The sequence below is a fragment of the Antedon bifida genome, chromosome 7, assembly GCF_963402885.1.
Source record: "Antedon bifida chromosome 7, ecAntBifi1.1, whole genome shotgun sequence".
Taxonomy (NCBI): Eukaryota; Metazoa; Echinodermata; class Crinoidea; order Comatulida; family Antedonidae; genus Antedon; species Antedon bifida.
Window position 1 is genome coordinate 26,142,839 of NC_136232.1, and position 15,055 is coordinate 26,157,893.

A 15,055-nucleotide genomic window follows, 5' to 3' on the forward strand; every position below is an offset into this window, starting at 1 on the left:
AAACAACAAAATCACAATATTGTTAATATATTGTCCATTGGCCCTATTACAGTACGATTTGAATTTATACACTGTACATTGTCTATACATGCTGCGCATATTTGGTACGATTGCATTATACATAATATACACGCGCATTGCAGCTATTCGCATTCAGATTATGTTTCCGGTGATATGTACACGCAGCTGGGGTTTATGAATTGTCCAACGCACTATTCGCATACAATTCTACATTAAATATAACTTTATACAAAACATATATCACATTAATGGCTGGAATGAAAGCAAAAATGATTTTGAAAAAAAAAAAAAAACATTTAAAAGATTTCTTACCATTTTTTTTGGTCTTTTTAGATTATTTTTGCCAATAATTTGCCAATACAAATTCTTTGTACAGAAGTTTTTTTTTCTGTTCCTTTTCTACTTCTGCATATAATATCTATCTACAAATTAAACTATTCTAATATGAAAACATCTTTTCAAGAAATATTCACAAATATAGAGTCTTTCTGTTTTTTCTTTCAATTTAAATGGTTTGAAACAGACAAGCAATAACAGATTGAGTTGTAGTGTATGACGATGGCTTGGCCACCTATGGGCTACCTTTAACATTCACTATGGGACTATGAGTAAAGTGTAAAGGTACCATCTGAATAGACGGACATTGATACGTTGGATGCCACCCTACCAGACCAGCTTTACGATTGAAATAAGAACGGATTTAGAAGGTCAAAGGGTACCGTTTGCATAGTTTGACAGTAGGATCTAAAACTTAAATCCACCTACTGGTTGGCTTGCCGCTACGTTTAATTGGAAGTTTCCTTGTTGGTTCGTTTCTGGCATAATTTCTACAATCTCTTCCTCCTAACAAAACAAACAAATTAATCTCATTAAATATTAATGGTAAACATGCTACGGTTGTACCAATCCCATAGAATTGAATTCTACAGGCCAAACATTTTCTTTTGTCAACTTTTTTTTATCTTAAGCTTTGTCTACACTATCAAAATAGTTTGACAAAAAAAGTGTGATGTGTCCAAATATAGTAGTGATATGCCAAAATATGGTAGTGATACAACATCATCTTTTCAATATATGGTCACATCACATTTTATTGTCGCATAAAGTTTTGATAGTGTAGTCAGAGCTTTAGGCACTCTAGCCGCTGATCACTATGTCGGGTATTTATGAGTATACCTCAACTTACCTCTAGTGGGAAATGATTGTCAATGATGTGTAGAGCCTTCTGGTAGATTTCTTCGTTGGTATGTGCTTGTAGTTTCTCAATGGTATCAAGAGCACCGATCTGCTCAATTACTGCAGTAATCTTAGGCTTCTGTTCCAGTTTGTCAGCTGCCTGTAACAACATAATGTAATAATATTAAGAGATGCTACCAATATTTTATTATAAAACTTCAAATGAAGCTACTAGTATTCCATGCCTTTACATAATAATAGAAAACAAAATATAGACCTTTATGCATGTTTCATAAAACAAATGATGTATGCATGTACACCAAATGTAAACAAAATAATTTAATACTGGAGCTGTAACGTGCTTGCCTTCCAATCCCGAGGTCAAGGGTTCAATCCTGACATAGTACCTCGCAACTCCCTAAGCCTCAAATGAGACTTGGTTTATAAGCATGATAGACTAAGCCTTAAATGAGACTGAGACTATAAGCATGATAAATTATAAAATAATTGTCCATCCTGTAATTAGCGAGTTTGTGCTTGCTGTTGGATGTGCATGAAATAAAAAGAAAAGCAAACTTACGATAAGAATATTGTTAAGAGCATCTAGTGAAATCATAACGATCTTGGCTTCTTTAACATCAAGCATTTTACAGAGTGGAGGAACAACACCAGCGCGTACAAGAGCCACAATCTGTTGAACGTTGGCACCGGTTGTGAAGTTGGACACGGCCCAGCAGGCTTCCTTCTGGCATTTGTACTCACCCTGCAAATACAATGTTGATTTCATTACTCTACTAAACGTTATTATCCAAGATTGATTCAATTTATGTTGTTGCTCTGTCTAATCTATCAAACTTTATGTGGCAAAAAAATGTGATGTGCCCATATATGGACATGATGTCATATCACTACCATATTTGGGCACATCACACATTTTTTGATAGTGTAGACAGAGCTTTACTCTACTAAATGTTATTTGATATTAAAGAGGTTTTATTCAAGAATAAGAATATTTAGCAAGCTAGGGTGTCCAAAACTCACTGATTGAAGAACTGTAACCAAAGCTTCAATAAGTTTGCCATTGGATGCCTCACACACAGCCTGGATCTGATCTACGTTGCCAGCTGTTATGTTACTCAATGTCCAACAAGCCTCCTTACATAGATTGGTACGTTTACTTTCCAACAGTGTCTTAAAACCACCTAGAGCGTTCGCATTCACGACAGCCTGAAAAACAGTGCGATTCAAATATTGCTTAAATTTTGTTTTTAAGTGCTGAACAGGAAAATAGTTATCAATATATATACACATTGCAAAATTGTATAACTGCTAACTCAAGAGTAAAAAGGTCAGGGACAAACCTGTGTTTGTTCATCAGTTCCAGTGACAATGTTGCCAAGAGCTCGTAACGATGGTGTCTGAAATATTACAATTAATTACATCACATTTAAACAAGTGTTTCATTCTTTCTTAAACTTACTATTTCTAAACAATGAAATATAATTAATAACAAATTAATTTAAAACTACTCACCATGACTGACACTTCACCACAGCTAAGAAGATGAACAAGTCGTGGAATTACATTGGCAGCAACAACTTGCTACAAAGAAAATATAATGAAATATATAAATATTTTTTAAAGATTTAAAAGTCCTTCGATTGCTCACAATAAATAACAAAACAATTGTTGACTTTTAATATTAAAATTTTTTTTTTTTCATAATGGGTAAAGGAACTTCAAGCCAAGGCAATCTAACAACATCACACTGAGTTCGCTTTGCCAAGATAGGAACTTGTAACAGTCTTTTTATCTTACGTCTGGCTGCAACAAATAGCAGTTCTATACCATGTACATATTCTCCATGGCGCGCGGTGGAACTGATTGGTCACAGCCACAGATAAACCCTCCAGAGCTCAGCATCCTGTAGTCAGATTGCTTTGATCAAACATTTAAATTGTTACCTGAATTCTATCATTAGTGCCGTCTGTGAGGTACGATAGTGCCCAGCATGCATCTGCAAGTACTTCATTATCACAGTGATAAATGAGATCAGTCAAAGTGGGTAGAACGGCTGGTGCTACCGCTGCTGGTGGCGATGGGTTCTTGTTACGGCACAGATTAGAAAATGTCCATGTGATGTTGCGTAGAAAAGTTGCAGCGGTGTCTGGACCAATCAAAGCTTTCAGGGGCGGGATTACCCCGTTGCGGATTACATAGTCTCTCATATCAGGTCCATCACCTGGAAGAAAAAGTTTTTTAAAATATATTTTTCAACACTTTCTACACTATCAAACTTTATGTGACAAAAAGATGTGATGTGCCCATATATGGACAAGATGATGTCATATCACTACCATATTTGGGAGATATCTTAGGTCTTAGTTTTTTAGACACCCCCATATTTGGGTAACTAGTTTAATACTAGTGTAGACAGGTCCCTAGTTAGAATGTGAATTTCCCAAAAATCTTCTTGGTCCGAAAAGTAGGTAGATTGTTGTAAAGAGAACTTACCAGCAATATTTCCTAGAGCCCAAACAGCTTGCTCACTCACATTTTTATGTGGTGATGAGAGAAGTTTAATGAACTCTGGCACAGCTCCAGAATTTACCACTGTCCTTGTCTGATCTGACGTACCAGATGCTATGTTGGTTAAAGCCCAGGCGGCTTCAAACTGAATGCTGGGTCTAAATAATTACAATAAAATGTTAAATATCAAGACACTGTATTTACACCAACTGTATGTGTGCCATTGAATGTCCTGTATCATAGCCAACTGTAATACCACATGTGGTGTCTGTAAAAGGAGGCAATTGGTCCTGATAAGAGGAATTATTTGTGAAAGACATAGGGGCTGGCTGTATCACAGAATTTGTATACAAATTATAGATTTGGCTTTAAAATTAAGGACAATATATCACACAAACCAACATACTCATCATTACGATCTAGAAGCGCTTTCAATACTGGTATGATGTCAGCATCAATGACTTCGTTAATCGGAGGATGAAGTTCCCGTGAAAGCAGCTTTCTTATAGCCTGCACCGCCAAGAATAACGCTTTTGTGTCTTTGAAATTTACAGTCTTCAAACCTTGCACAATCTCTGATGTGGACAATTGATTGGTGGGCTAAATATAGTAGAGAAAGCCGTCATTAGATGGTTAAGTTCTGTCTACACTATCAAACTTGATGTGACAAAAATGTGATGTGATGATGTCATATCACTACCATATTTGGGCACATCAGTTTTTTTGTTTGATAGTGTAGACGGAGATTTATTTATATTATCAAACAAAAGATGTTGAAAATGCATTTTTTTCCCCCTGAATTAACAATCATCTCTAAAATCTTTATGCCTAAAATTGGAAAAAAGAAATGAAAGTAGACTGATTCAATGGTCTAAAGCCAGCTTAATAACAAACCTGTTTTTGTTGTTGGAGTGGACTTGTGGGTTCATTATCAACGGTTACGTTTCTCCTTTTCAGCAGCTGGTCATTTTTGCGACTTTTTCTTAGCTCCACAGAAACGTCTGCTCTCCTTCGTCTCATTTCCTGTATTTAAAAAAAAGGATAAAATTTAATGTGACACTTTTACCATTTATTTTACAGATAAAATTTGTTAATACAGTAAAAAAAAAAATGTATACCTGGTTGTCGCGACCTTTGTTCTTGAAGGATTTCATTCGGTTTTCTTGGTTCGACATGATTGGTTGTTTGTGTGTCTAACAGTTACGATGAAAAACTGATCGATTCTAAAATTTATTTTTTAAACTTGAAGAAATAAAAGGAAAAAAAAAACAAATGTAAAAAATTGTATTTGTAATAATAATTTTATGAAGTAGGACTATAATACTAGGCCTAATATATATCATAATTGAAAATTCAAGATATGTTGCCAGGAAATTGCTGGTGTTCACCATGCCAAGATTAAGAAGAGTCTTAGGCCTACATTTGAATGTATTTAGGCTAGGCTTAGACCTTAGCAGTTTTATGCAAATCATTTATCATCAATTATGTCCACATTTCTACTTGCATTTTTTTAAATAGTAAAAGCAGTGTCATTAGAAAGAAGTTCGAGTTAGCCTATGGCCAGTATAAAAATAGGCCTAAACAAATAAATAAAATCTAGGCCTAGTAGTAATAATAGGCTAGGCCTAATAAGACTAATTAAAACCTAGGCCCTAGGCTATACTGTCCATATAAACCTCTAGTCTAGTAGGTACACTCACTAGTCTAGCCGTATGATGGAAGATTCTAGACAACTAAGTTAAGACGGCGCTGCACTAAAAGTTAAAACTGTGCTGTGTGCAGCAGCCGCGTGTAAAAAAATTATGATCTCTCGTGTCCGATTTTTAAATGAAATAAAACCAATATCAAACTTAAAATAACCGAAAAAAAGAAAACAATAAATCAAGAAGAACTTAAATTAAAATTAATAAAAGATCATAATTACAAATGAAACAAATTATGAAAACAAAAATCATCATCAAAAAAACACGCTCACCTCTCTCTGAAAACCAGCTGAGAATTAAAATTTTTAAATTTGAGCGAGATTTAAAGGGTCAAAATAGCAGACTGTGATTGGCTAGCTGTTCAGCAGCAGGTAGGAGGCGCTAAACAGGGCATGCTTGATTTTGTTTTTTTCTAGACTATAACTATAATAATTTCGGTAAGGTAACATTAAATGTAATGTAATTAGTATTTAATTATAAAAAACATTAATAAATAAGTGTTTCCTTGAATATTAATTCATATTTCATCAACGGTTTTGAAAATTACACAGTATGTTTTGCCAAAGAGGGCGCTACAATAATAAAAAGGTCGACTAAAGTTCAAAATCAGGACAGGACTTTATTAATTACGTTTAGTATGACTAAATAGGGTAAATTAAACCAACGAATCCCAATATTATGTTGCTGATTTTTTATTTTAGTTGGGATGACCTTTCAACATAAAAATTATGATGCAGGTAGCCTTCAATTTAACTAAATTCGGTCTAGGCCTAGGTCTAAGGCCTAAATGGAGTATGTGCTGTTCGTTTCGCCTGTTGTATTGCTCAGCTGAAGTGTTAATCTCTCGCTCGAGTCGTTTCGCACCCATCCGTACACTGTCTTGCATGAACTTTTTAAAGTTTAAATTAAATTTGGCCCAGACTTTATCTTTATAAAGAATTATGTGAAACTAAAGTAAAACATTTTTTCCCTAGATTCCAGCCTAGGCTAGACCTACACTACTAGTACTACTAGGAAAAATAATAAAAAGATCTGAGAAGATGGAAGCATCATCATCAGGAGGAGGAGACTATTCTAATAAAGAAAAACAAGACCGGCATTACGCATTGCTAAATGATTTTCAAGAAATGTCTAGAGACTTACCCTTGTAAGTTAATGCCATAGCAGATATGTAAATTAACAAAAATATATTTTAATCATCAAATCTAGATTTTAAAGAAATTCATGGCACAATTGTCATTAATTAGGAAACCTAAATAATGGATTCAATAATATGGCACCTATAAAAGTATTATTATTTTTTTTTACAGAAGTTTCCAGCAAAGACTTCCATATACAACATTGTCAAATCTTGCCTTTGCTCTGCTTGATGGAACCGTTTTTGAAATTGTTCAGTATTTGGAAGAAATTCAACAAATGACTGAAAAAAAGATGCTAGATCAGCGATCTAAACTGCTAAATTCAATTAAAGGTTTATTTCAAATCTCAATAAATTAATTTCCCAGAAAAATATTCTTTCAATATAAAAATCTTACTATATTATATATGTCATATAACTACCATATTTGGAAACATCACTTTTTTTGTCAAAGTAGTTTGATAGTGTATAGACAGAGCTTGTAAATACATACAATATTAATGTTTGCTGCCCTCTATATTTAAGTACATAAAAATAGTACAGCAAATTGCACTACATCACGAAAAAATAAAACGCGTTAAAAGTGTGAAATAAACAAGAAAAGGTTTTTTTTAGCTCAAAAGCTGGAACAAGCAAGAACACACCAAGCTAATGCACTAGCATGTCAGAACAGACTGCATCATTTGAATGTTGTCAAGGCAACCAATGAGAGGGAAAAACAGGTCAGTATTCCACCATTGGCAACCTGATGCTGCATGTTTACTGGTACATATTGAAAAGAAATAAACTGGTTTGATGTTTTTATTTGCAGTACATTTAAAGATGTATTGTCCCCCAAAATCATGAAAAATAAAGATTTTAACTAGACATGAAACTCGTCACTTTGACGAGTTAGTTATCCGCACAACGACAAACGCCACGTGCACGTCATACGTTGGAATATTGCACACAGATAAAGATTATGGCATTATGACAAGAACTGAAGAATATGATATGCTGTTAGTGCTGAATTCTGTCAATTTGTGTCATATAGTATATACATGCAAAGAGTATAATCTGTATACATATTACATACAGTGTAGAATAGGTGAAATTACGGGACCCGCCATTTATTCCAATTTTTAACATGGCGACGGTATCAAAATGAAACACTTAAATAGCAATTTCTGGAGGAAATTATCTCAGGAACAACATATTAACGTGTAGAAGAAATTTGAATACGTAAAATATAGATGCGCACCCTTTTAAATGTGATGAACTATTACGCAAAATATGAAAATACGACTTTTTTTATTCAACTGGCCATATGATGACGTCACAACATCCGATTGGCAAAATGTTTACATGAATTCGTATCTACAATCCAATAGCTTCCAGAAAACGTTTTAATCGTGATTATCACATTTTATTCTTACGAGCTATTACAGATTAAAATTTACTGTAAAGATGAAATTAATGACCCACGTAATTAAAATTTTTAGGCATGATGACGTCATAAAAATTAAAATATTTTTATCTCATGCTAAAGAAAGTTGATTGACCTACACAATATATAAATTTAGGAGAAAAAGGAATACAGATAAGCGTGATGCGCTCCATTGAATGTGATGAGCAATAACGAAAGAGACAAAAATCCTATATTTTACATTCGTGTGGCCATACGATGACGTCACAATGTTTTTTTAGCCTTATCGATGCATGATCCGATATCTACAACTCATCAACTTCTAGATTTTGTAATAAAAATAAACGGTTCACGGTTTACTTTAGAAACTATGACTGTTTAAAAAAAGACATAATTTTGACGATTTTTTAAGCTTTTTCATAAAAAACGCGCACGAATTGTCTAATTCAACGTGTTCGTATGGCGTTATTTAAACTGGAAAAGGTCTAAATTGTTTTCAAAATTACTAGGAAAGACTTGAAAAATATAATTCAAGAGAAAAAAATATGTTTTTAACGCTACGTGCGCACCGCGTGCGTAAAAAATTGCGCGCCAGTGGGAATTTTTGACATGCTCAAAATGACAAGAAACGCATAAAAAGTTGATTAGAAATTAATTTTGCGCATTTTGAAATTTTAAATGCGCGTGCGCGCGTAACTTCTTGTGAAACATGCCATTTTTAATCCGTAGAAAGTTTGCCCCTGATATGACTTAAATTTTGTCAAAGTGTCAATACTAAATGACTTTTGGTTTTTAATCTATAATCAATCATTGAAATTCATAAAATTGCGCGTAAGTCACGTTGCGCAACTATGACGTCATTCAAAAATAGGAGGTGCACAACTTCACGTAAATGCCCATATGTTGTCAAAGTTATGAAATGTTATGTTTACACATTTTAGAGAAACGCGACTCACAAAAAGGAAGGAAGGATCCAAGAATAATACAGAAAAAAAATATTGATCCCATACAATAACAAGGAGTTATCCGCTTGGCTCTACCAAGCGGATAACTAAAAATCTGACTTTGAATAGGCCATTTTGCAGTTTTAATGAAGTTGTTCACTTCCATAAGAAAAAAAACGGGGGAAAAAAATTATTTCACCTATAAAAAGACAAAATAAACAGTTAAATTAACCAAAAACTCATTGTCTTCCAGACAATTTGACAATTTTTTGCTTTAAATTACATTTTTCTCAGGTAAATAATTTTTTTTCAGACCCAATTTTTTGTGAGAGTGAATAACTATTATGTGACATTAAAATAACATATTCAACAAAAAAATAAAAAAAAATATTTTTTTAGGGGGACAATATATCTTTAATATAACATATGATTTGTTTGTTCCTTAGTATATGTTATGAAATAAAAACACTGATCCAATTGTATAGTGAACGTTGGATGCCTTTTAAACACTGTCCATTTATGGACATGATGATGTCACATCACTACCAAATGGCACATCACACTTTTTTTGTATAACTAGTTTGATAGTGTAGACAGAGCTTTATTCCCAAGTCTCTATCTATTACACATGTGCTCCATCCATTATGTATCTCTCATCTCTATGTATACCGCCCTCTATAAAAATTATATCTCTGCTATATATTGGAGGGTTTCATTAATATAAATATTTTGTTTATTATAATAATAGGAACTTGAAGAAAGACTAAAAGAAGAACTTCAGAACTTAGATGAAAAAATTGTAAATCAGTTGGATGAACGAGTGAACGAACAACAAGTGACGCTACAAGAGAGCGGGGTGCTTGGCTTCTTCCCAACCACTAATCCTCAAGAAATCAAACTACAGATGTACCTGTTACAATTTATTATAAAATTACGAAATAAATATCAAATAGTTACGTGAAAAAAAAAACTTTATAAACTGGATAATTCTTGATGATATGGAGTAACATATTGTGCAATATTAACTATACACACATACATAGCTGCTACTTGTGTGGGTTCTAGACCGAAATTAGTAAAAAAATAAATATTTTGGCACATATGGCGTTTCATACGTATAGTACATGAGCTCGTATTTTCAGACAAAAATCTGGTGGACTAACATAGACTTAGGGCAAGTCTAGGTGCTACCAATTCATGTATTTTTTGCATTAAAATAAATGTTACCGATGGCTATTATGGTGGTGTTTTACTGTTTTTTGCTGAAAATAGTGATTTATGAATTGTATGAACCTTCTTCAAAACACTATCCACACCCAAAAGTTCCCTGCTTATCCCACGCTTCTTAAAATTTAAGTTTCTTACTACAGTTGCCAACAAAACTAATATGCAGCGCCAAATAAGGCAAAAGAAGCCAAATAAGGAAGTCAAATTTCCTTTTACGGTAAAACGAATATGTCATTGGCATATCACCACAATCTGTCAAACTCATTGATGAATGTGAAATGTCACGTGTTTACCAGAGGCCAAACCAACCAATAATCTTTCACCATCTAAATGTATTATATGACAGTATAGCCTTTTTTACATGATATATTAAATTGAGCGTGATATCGAGCGACGATCACAAACACATTTCCTGCTGCTCTGCACACTATCATCGTCTGTCCCCATGTTTGCATAGGCCTAGCTGTTGTTCTGAAGTTTTTTGAATGTCTTATTATTTCATGATAATGTAAACCATTGAGATATTATATGTAAACAGAATAATATAGTAACGCGTCGAACATTACGTAGGTACACTACAAAAGAACACATTAACGAGAATGAATGTGCTGCATACCATATCGTTTTTAGAAACAAACAATACATGCAGTGTAACATTCAAATTGTATCAAGCTATATAAGTTACCAATTGTTTCAATTTCTCAAAGGGTTATCTGTGGCTGCGACACGATCAGTCCACGGCCCTCAGACACCGCGCGCCGCGGAATGTGTAGGCCTACTATGTTCACTATTAGTATTTGTCGCAGCCAGACATAAGATCAAAGGACTATTACTAGATTCTATCTTGGAAAAGCTCATGTTCAGTTAGATTGCTTGCTTGTATCATGATATGGATATGTGTGTATGTTTCAAATGTTCACTTTTCCAGTCTTTAATTTACCTTAAGACTCAGTATAAGATTATCATCCTCACTTTCCGAATTTGTAGTGATTTGGACCGGGACACCATTGAAAATAAGTTACATGTCAAATTATTAGGTGATCCTTGTATTACGTTAAAAACAAAATAAAATGTGCGTGCATTGGACGCGAAATGTGCGTGCATTGGACGCGAAATTCGTGCGTTGACGTGACGCATTCTCACATGTCATTCCCAACAATGCAATTGTAACAAGTTTTGTTTAAAGACTTGGTGCATATCAGGGGCACAGATCAAGTCTAAGCAACTGACCTCTCATGGGATATTAAACATGCATTGTGTGCCTACAACTTCAAACTTTGTTTCGGAAGTTTTGTCCCAAGAGAGGACGTTTATGCTAAGTTGGGGCGTTGTGTATTTGACAATCTCCATTAAAAAGTAAAATGGATTAATAAAAAAAACCCACTATAGTATTATGGAAACAATGGACGTGCCTGTTTTTAGTGGTAATTTTCTATATTGACATTTAAGCCCTTTCATTATAGTACTACTATAAACTAGTGTTATCTGTTCTGAATTCAGTGACTTTAAATTCGACAATTTCCAAGATGTGGATGTTTTAAATGAAAAGTTTTATTTAACTAGGTCACGAATACGATTAAGATCCAAAATGTGTTGGATACATAGAGATAATATAAGTCGGCTTTCTTATATCTTAAGCTATGTCTACACTATCAAACTAGTTTGACAAAACATGTAGGCCTATGATGTGCCCAAATATGGTAGTGATATACCCAAATATGGAAGTGATATGACATCATCATGTCCATATATTGGCACATCACATTTTTTGTCACATAAAGTTTGATAGTGTAGACAGAGCTTAAGAACATATATTCCGTGTTGCCAATCGTCTGCGCAATATAACGCGCGACGAACCGGGTTTACAACATGGAATGAGTCATTAATGTATGGAACGCCAAGGAAACATACTTGATTGTTATCTAATAGTCTGGGCTTGTTTACGGAACACGTCTTCTTCCTGATACTCATTCAGCTTGGCATGTTGTTCACTGAACTCATGCCAAATAATATAATACAAAATATACTGATTCAGCAAAAAAAGTGTAAAACAACAAAAACAGATGTCATCACACAATATAAAATAATTCATATTTATAAGAAGGATGGGAAGTGGTGGAACATCAACACAGAACTGATTGACATAACCGGATTGTAAAGATATGAGATTGGCTGGCGTTATGTTGATTGTTTGATCGTTTAATGTAGCCTTGGATTGCTATAGGCCTATACTGTATATGCCAACTTAGAAGCGGTATTGAGAATTGTAAAAACCACATCTTTTTAGAAAATATTAAGATTGGTTCCCAGAAACAAGCTTTGGGGACGTCTGCATCGAGAATCGATCAATGCTAACCGACACTGTGCTACTCTGTTATTTCAATTCTTCAATACCACAAGAAACAACCAATTTGACAAGAGAAAATATCGAGTACTATGCACATTTTTACGACTTACAACAACCCCCCATGAAAACACGTGGTCAGGCTTCTGTACTCGTTTATGTGGTCTAGTTTGATAGATTGATTTGATAATCTCTATATAAACATTAAATAGAGTTTATTACATTAGTACTAGCATTGCGTGGCGTATAGTACCATGTGATCAGAATATCTACCAATGATTGGTTTAAAGTTGATTGGCACGTGACTGTCTATTTGTCGATAATAATCAACTTCGACAGTGTGGACGATCGGAAGTGCTATTTCATAGAAAGTCGGTTATGTTTATATTATCTATTAAGCCTATCTTTATCATATAAATACTTCGATTTCACCACTCGTAATATAGAACATGAAAATTCATTATTACACCGAGCACTTTTCAATTAAAGATATCATCGAAGCAAATCACCGACATTGGCGGAATGCAACGTACACAACTTGGCTCCGATATAAATCGGAATTATTAGGCCTGGCTGCCGTCCAAGGTTGCCTGTCTAAACTACTTTCGTTCACAGCTATTAATGCATTTCCTCTGACTCTCTCTCAGCGTTGATCGGGGCCCCACCTCTCGAAAGATGCTAGCAATTTATTACGCGTAAAATATGAGCACGAAGTACGTTATACGACGCGTACATTTTTTGGCGAAGAGCCCCCGACAAAGCATAGCTTCAACTGCACAAATTATTAAGTTATTATCTACTTCTGGAATTCTCAGCCTGTCAGCCAGAGGTATCTGTGACTCATAAGGCTGAACTGAATGAATGCTAGTAATATTATAGAGTGTAACGTTTAACGAGGTCGTTTTATAGATAATGATGTGGTCATTGATGGAGAGGGCAGGTGGGTACTGGAGGGGAGGGTGGCATACCATAGCAGCCATATCACTCTTAAGACACAACGTAATGATGTACGCACAACACATTACATATCAAAAGCATCAGTTCGTCTTGAGTGGTCACGTGGAACTTCTTTGCACGTGGAAACCAACATTAAACGCCTCTCTGCCTCACCTAAAAAGATATTCTACAGCTTTCGTAGTATTTGGTTAACTCTATTTCAAAGCTAAACTTAACTTATTAACTCAGTACTGTACATGATTCTAAATTGAATGTGCCCTATGTGTGACTATTCGTTTTAAACTAACACATTAATACATTACAGAAAAAATACTAAACTGCTTTAAATTCAATCGCGCCCTCGCCGAGAAGACAAGAATTCTCCTTTAACTAACAACTGTTTTAAACTAAGCATTTGCTTTAGAGCTGAACTCAACTACCGGTGTCGGCGCCAGGCCCTTCACATCATCAATTAAACGTCTTGTTTGTATTCCATCATTCTAATTAATACGGCTTCGCTACGACTTGACTTCCATAAACCACAATACGATTACGAGTATTAGAAATGACATTTGAATTGCTCCTCGTCACCCGTTTTAAGTAGGCCTACAATACTTCAAAGAGCTACTGTACACTTTGCGATACGCGCTCTTTTCGCTGTCAATATATTTATAAAACGTCACATTTTAGACTTGTTGTATCCTTCGGAGACATTGCTATGGGAAATTAAATTCTTTTGAAACTAAACGATGGAAATAAAACTACATATTAAATAATGATGAGTTTCCAACAAGCGGTTGTTGCATTACGTCATCGATCAAATACTTTTACACTACCGTTGGTGGCGCTTTCATTTTTTGAATTTTTTTATGGGAAACTTTGAGAGCGAAATGCTTTTTAACAAGATCGGAATGTCGTAAATATACATGAATTCAATATTTTATTTTAGACCTCAAAATCAAACCGCGTACAGAAGACCGTGAAGATATGTCACCATTTTCACTGGACTTAAACCAGGGGTTTTCAGAGAGATTTAAAGATGCGAAACTGTTTTTAATCGATACAAATATAGGCTTATACGTGACATCGTACATAATCACTGTTATATTAAGTAGGCCTAGTGGCCATACGTCGGACTACACACTATTAAAGTTCCCCTTTAATATATATTTAGACAATTTTAATATTTCTAATCTCTATATCCTAAAAATTGAACGATTACAGATATGATACGACAGATACCTACATAAAACAAAACAAGTTCAGTCCCCGATGAATAGATTTATTGGAAAATGAGATATATGTCAAGGTTTCGATAAACAATTTAATCTATCCATCTTGTCGGTTGTGCGCATGCGCATCAGGGCGCGGGTTTTCCGCTCGACCTTTCAGCGGCGGGAGGCTGTGATTTGGAAATTCATAATTGATAATTCGAGGTTTAAGAAGATAGCGGAACACACTACAGATTTACTAAAATGTGCCTTTAATTATTATTATTGTATAAACACCTTCTTCGGGCCCAATAAAATTGTCCCCTTAAAAGTTGTGTCCCCTGTGTAGGATTTGCCTGTTTAAAACTTCTCGTTTCGCGGGAGGGTATCCCCTTTATAGGACACCGGGTGTCCAAAAGGA

General features: G+C 34.6%; 3 protein-coding genes across 4 annotated transcripts in view; 1 reads left to right on the forward strand and 2 right to left on the reverse strand.

Annotated features, from left to right (window-relative positions):
• The window catches only part of LOC144847454 (uncharacterized), a 76,675-nt gene that overhangs the window by 11,171 nt on the left and 50,449 nt on the right, over nucleotides 1-15,055 (reverse strand). The gene's annotated exons all lie outside the window — the stretch shown is intronic.
• On the reverse strand, nucleotides 12-5,719 carry LOC144847435 (importin subunit alpha-1-like). Its single transcript, XM_078703799.1, has 12 exons — nucleotides 5,702-5,719; nucleotides 4,845-4,968; nucleotides 4,621-4,749; nucleotides 4,133-4,326; nucleotides 3,712-3,884; nucleotides 3,162-3,439; nucleotides 2,731-2,799; nucleotides 2,559-2,615; nucleotides 2,239-2,424; nucleotides 1,778-1,960; nucleotides 1,208-1,357; nucleotides 12-864 (listed from the first exon to the last, which is right to left on the reverse strand). Exons 2-12 carry the CDS (start codon nucleotides 4,899-4,901, stop codon nucleotides 766-768), a joined length of 1,575 nt encoding a protein of 524 aa, XP_078559925.1. The 5' UTR covers nucleotides 4,902-4,968; nucleotides 5,702-5,719; the 3' UTR covers nucleotides 12-765.
• On the forward strand, nucleotides 6,005-10,155 carry LOC144848164 (protein DGCR6-like). Of its 2 annotated transcripts, none has more exons than XM_078704862.1 (5): nucleotides 6,005-6,079; nucleotides 6,404-6,576; nucleotides 6,740-6,900; nucleotides 7,183-7,289; nucleotides 9,665-10,155. In XM_078704862.1, exons 2-5 carry the CDS (start codon nucleotides 6,470-6,472, stop codon nucleotides 9,875-9,877), a joined length of 588 nt encoding a protein of 195 aa, XP_078560988.1. In that variant the 5' UTR covers nucleotides 6,005-6,079; nucleotides 6,404-6,469; the 3' UTR covers nucleotides 9,878-10,155. The 2 variants fall into 2 exon arrangements, with proteins under 2 accessions (XP_078560988.1, XP_078560989.1); XM_078704863.1 differs by having other exon boundaries at nucleotides 6,017-6,166.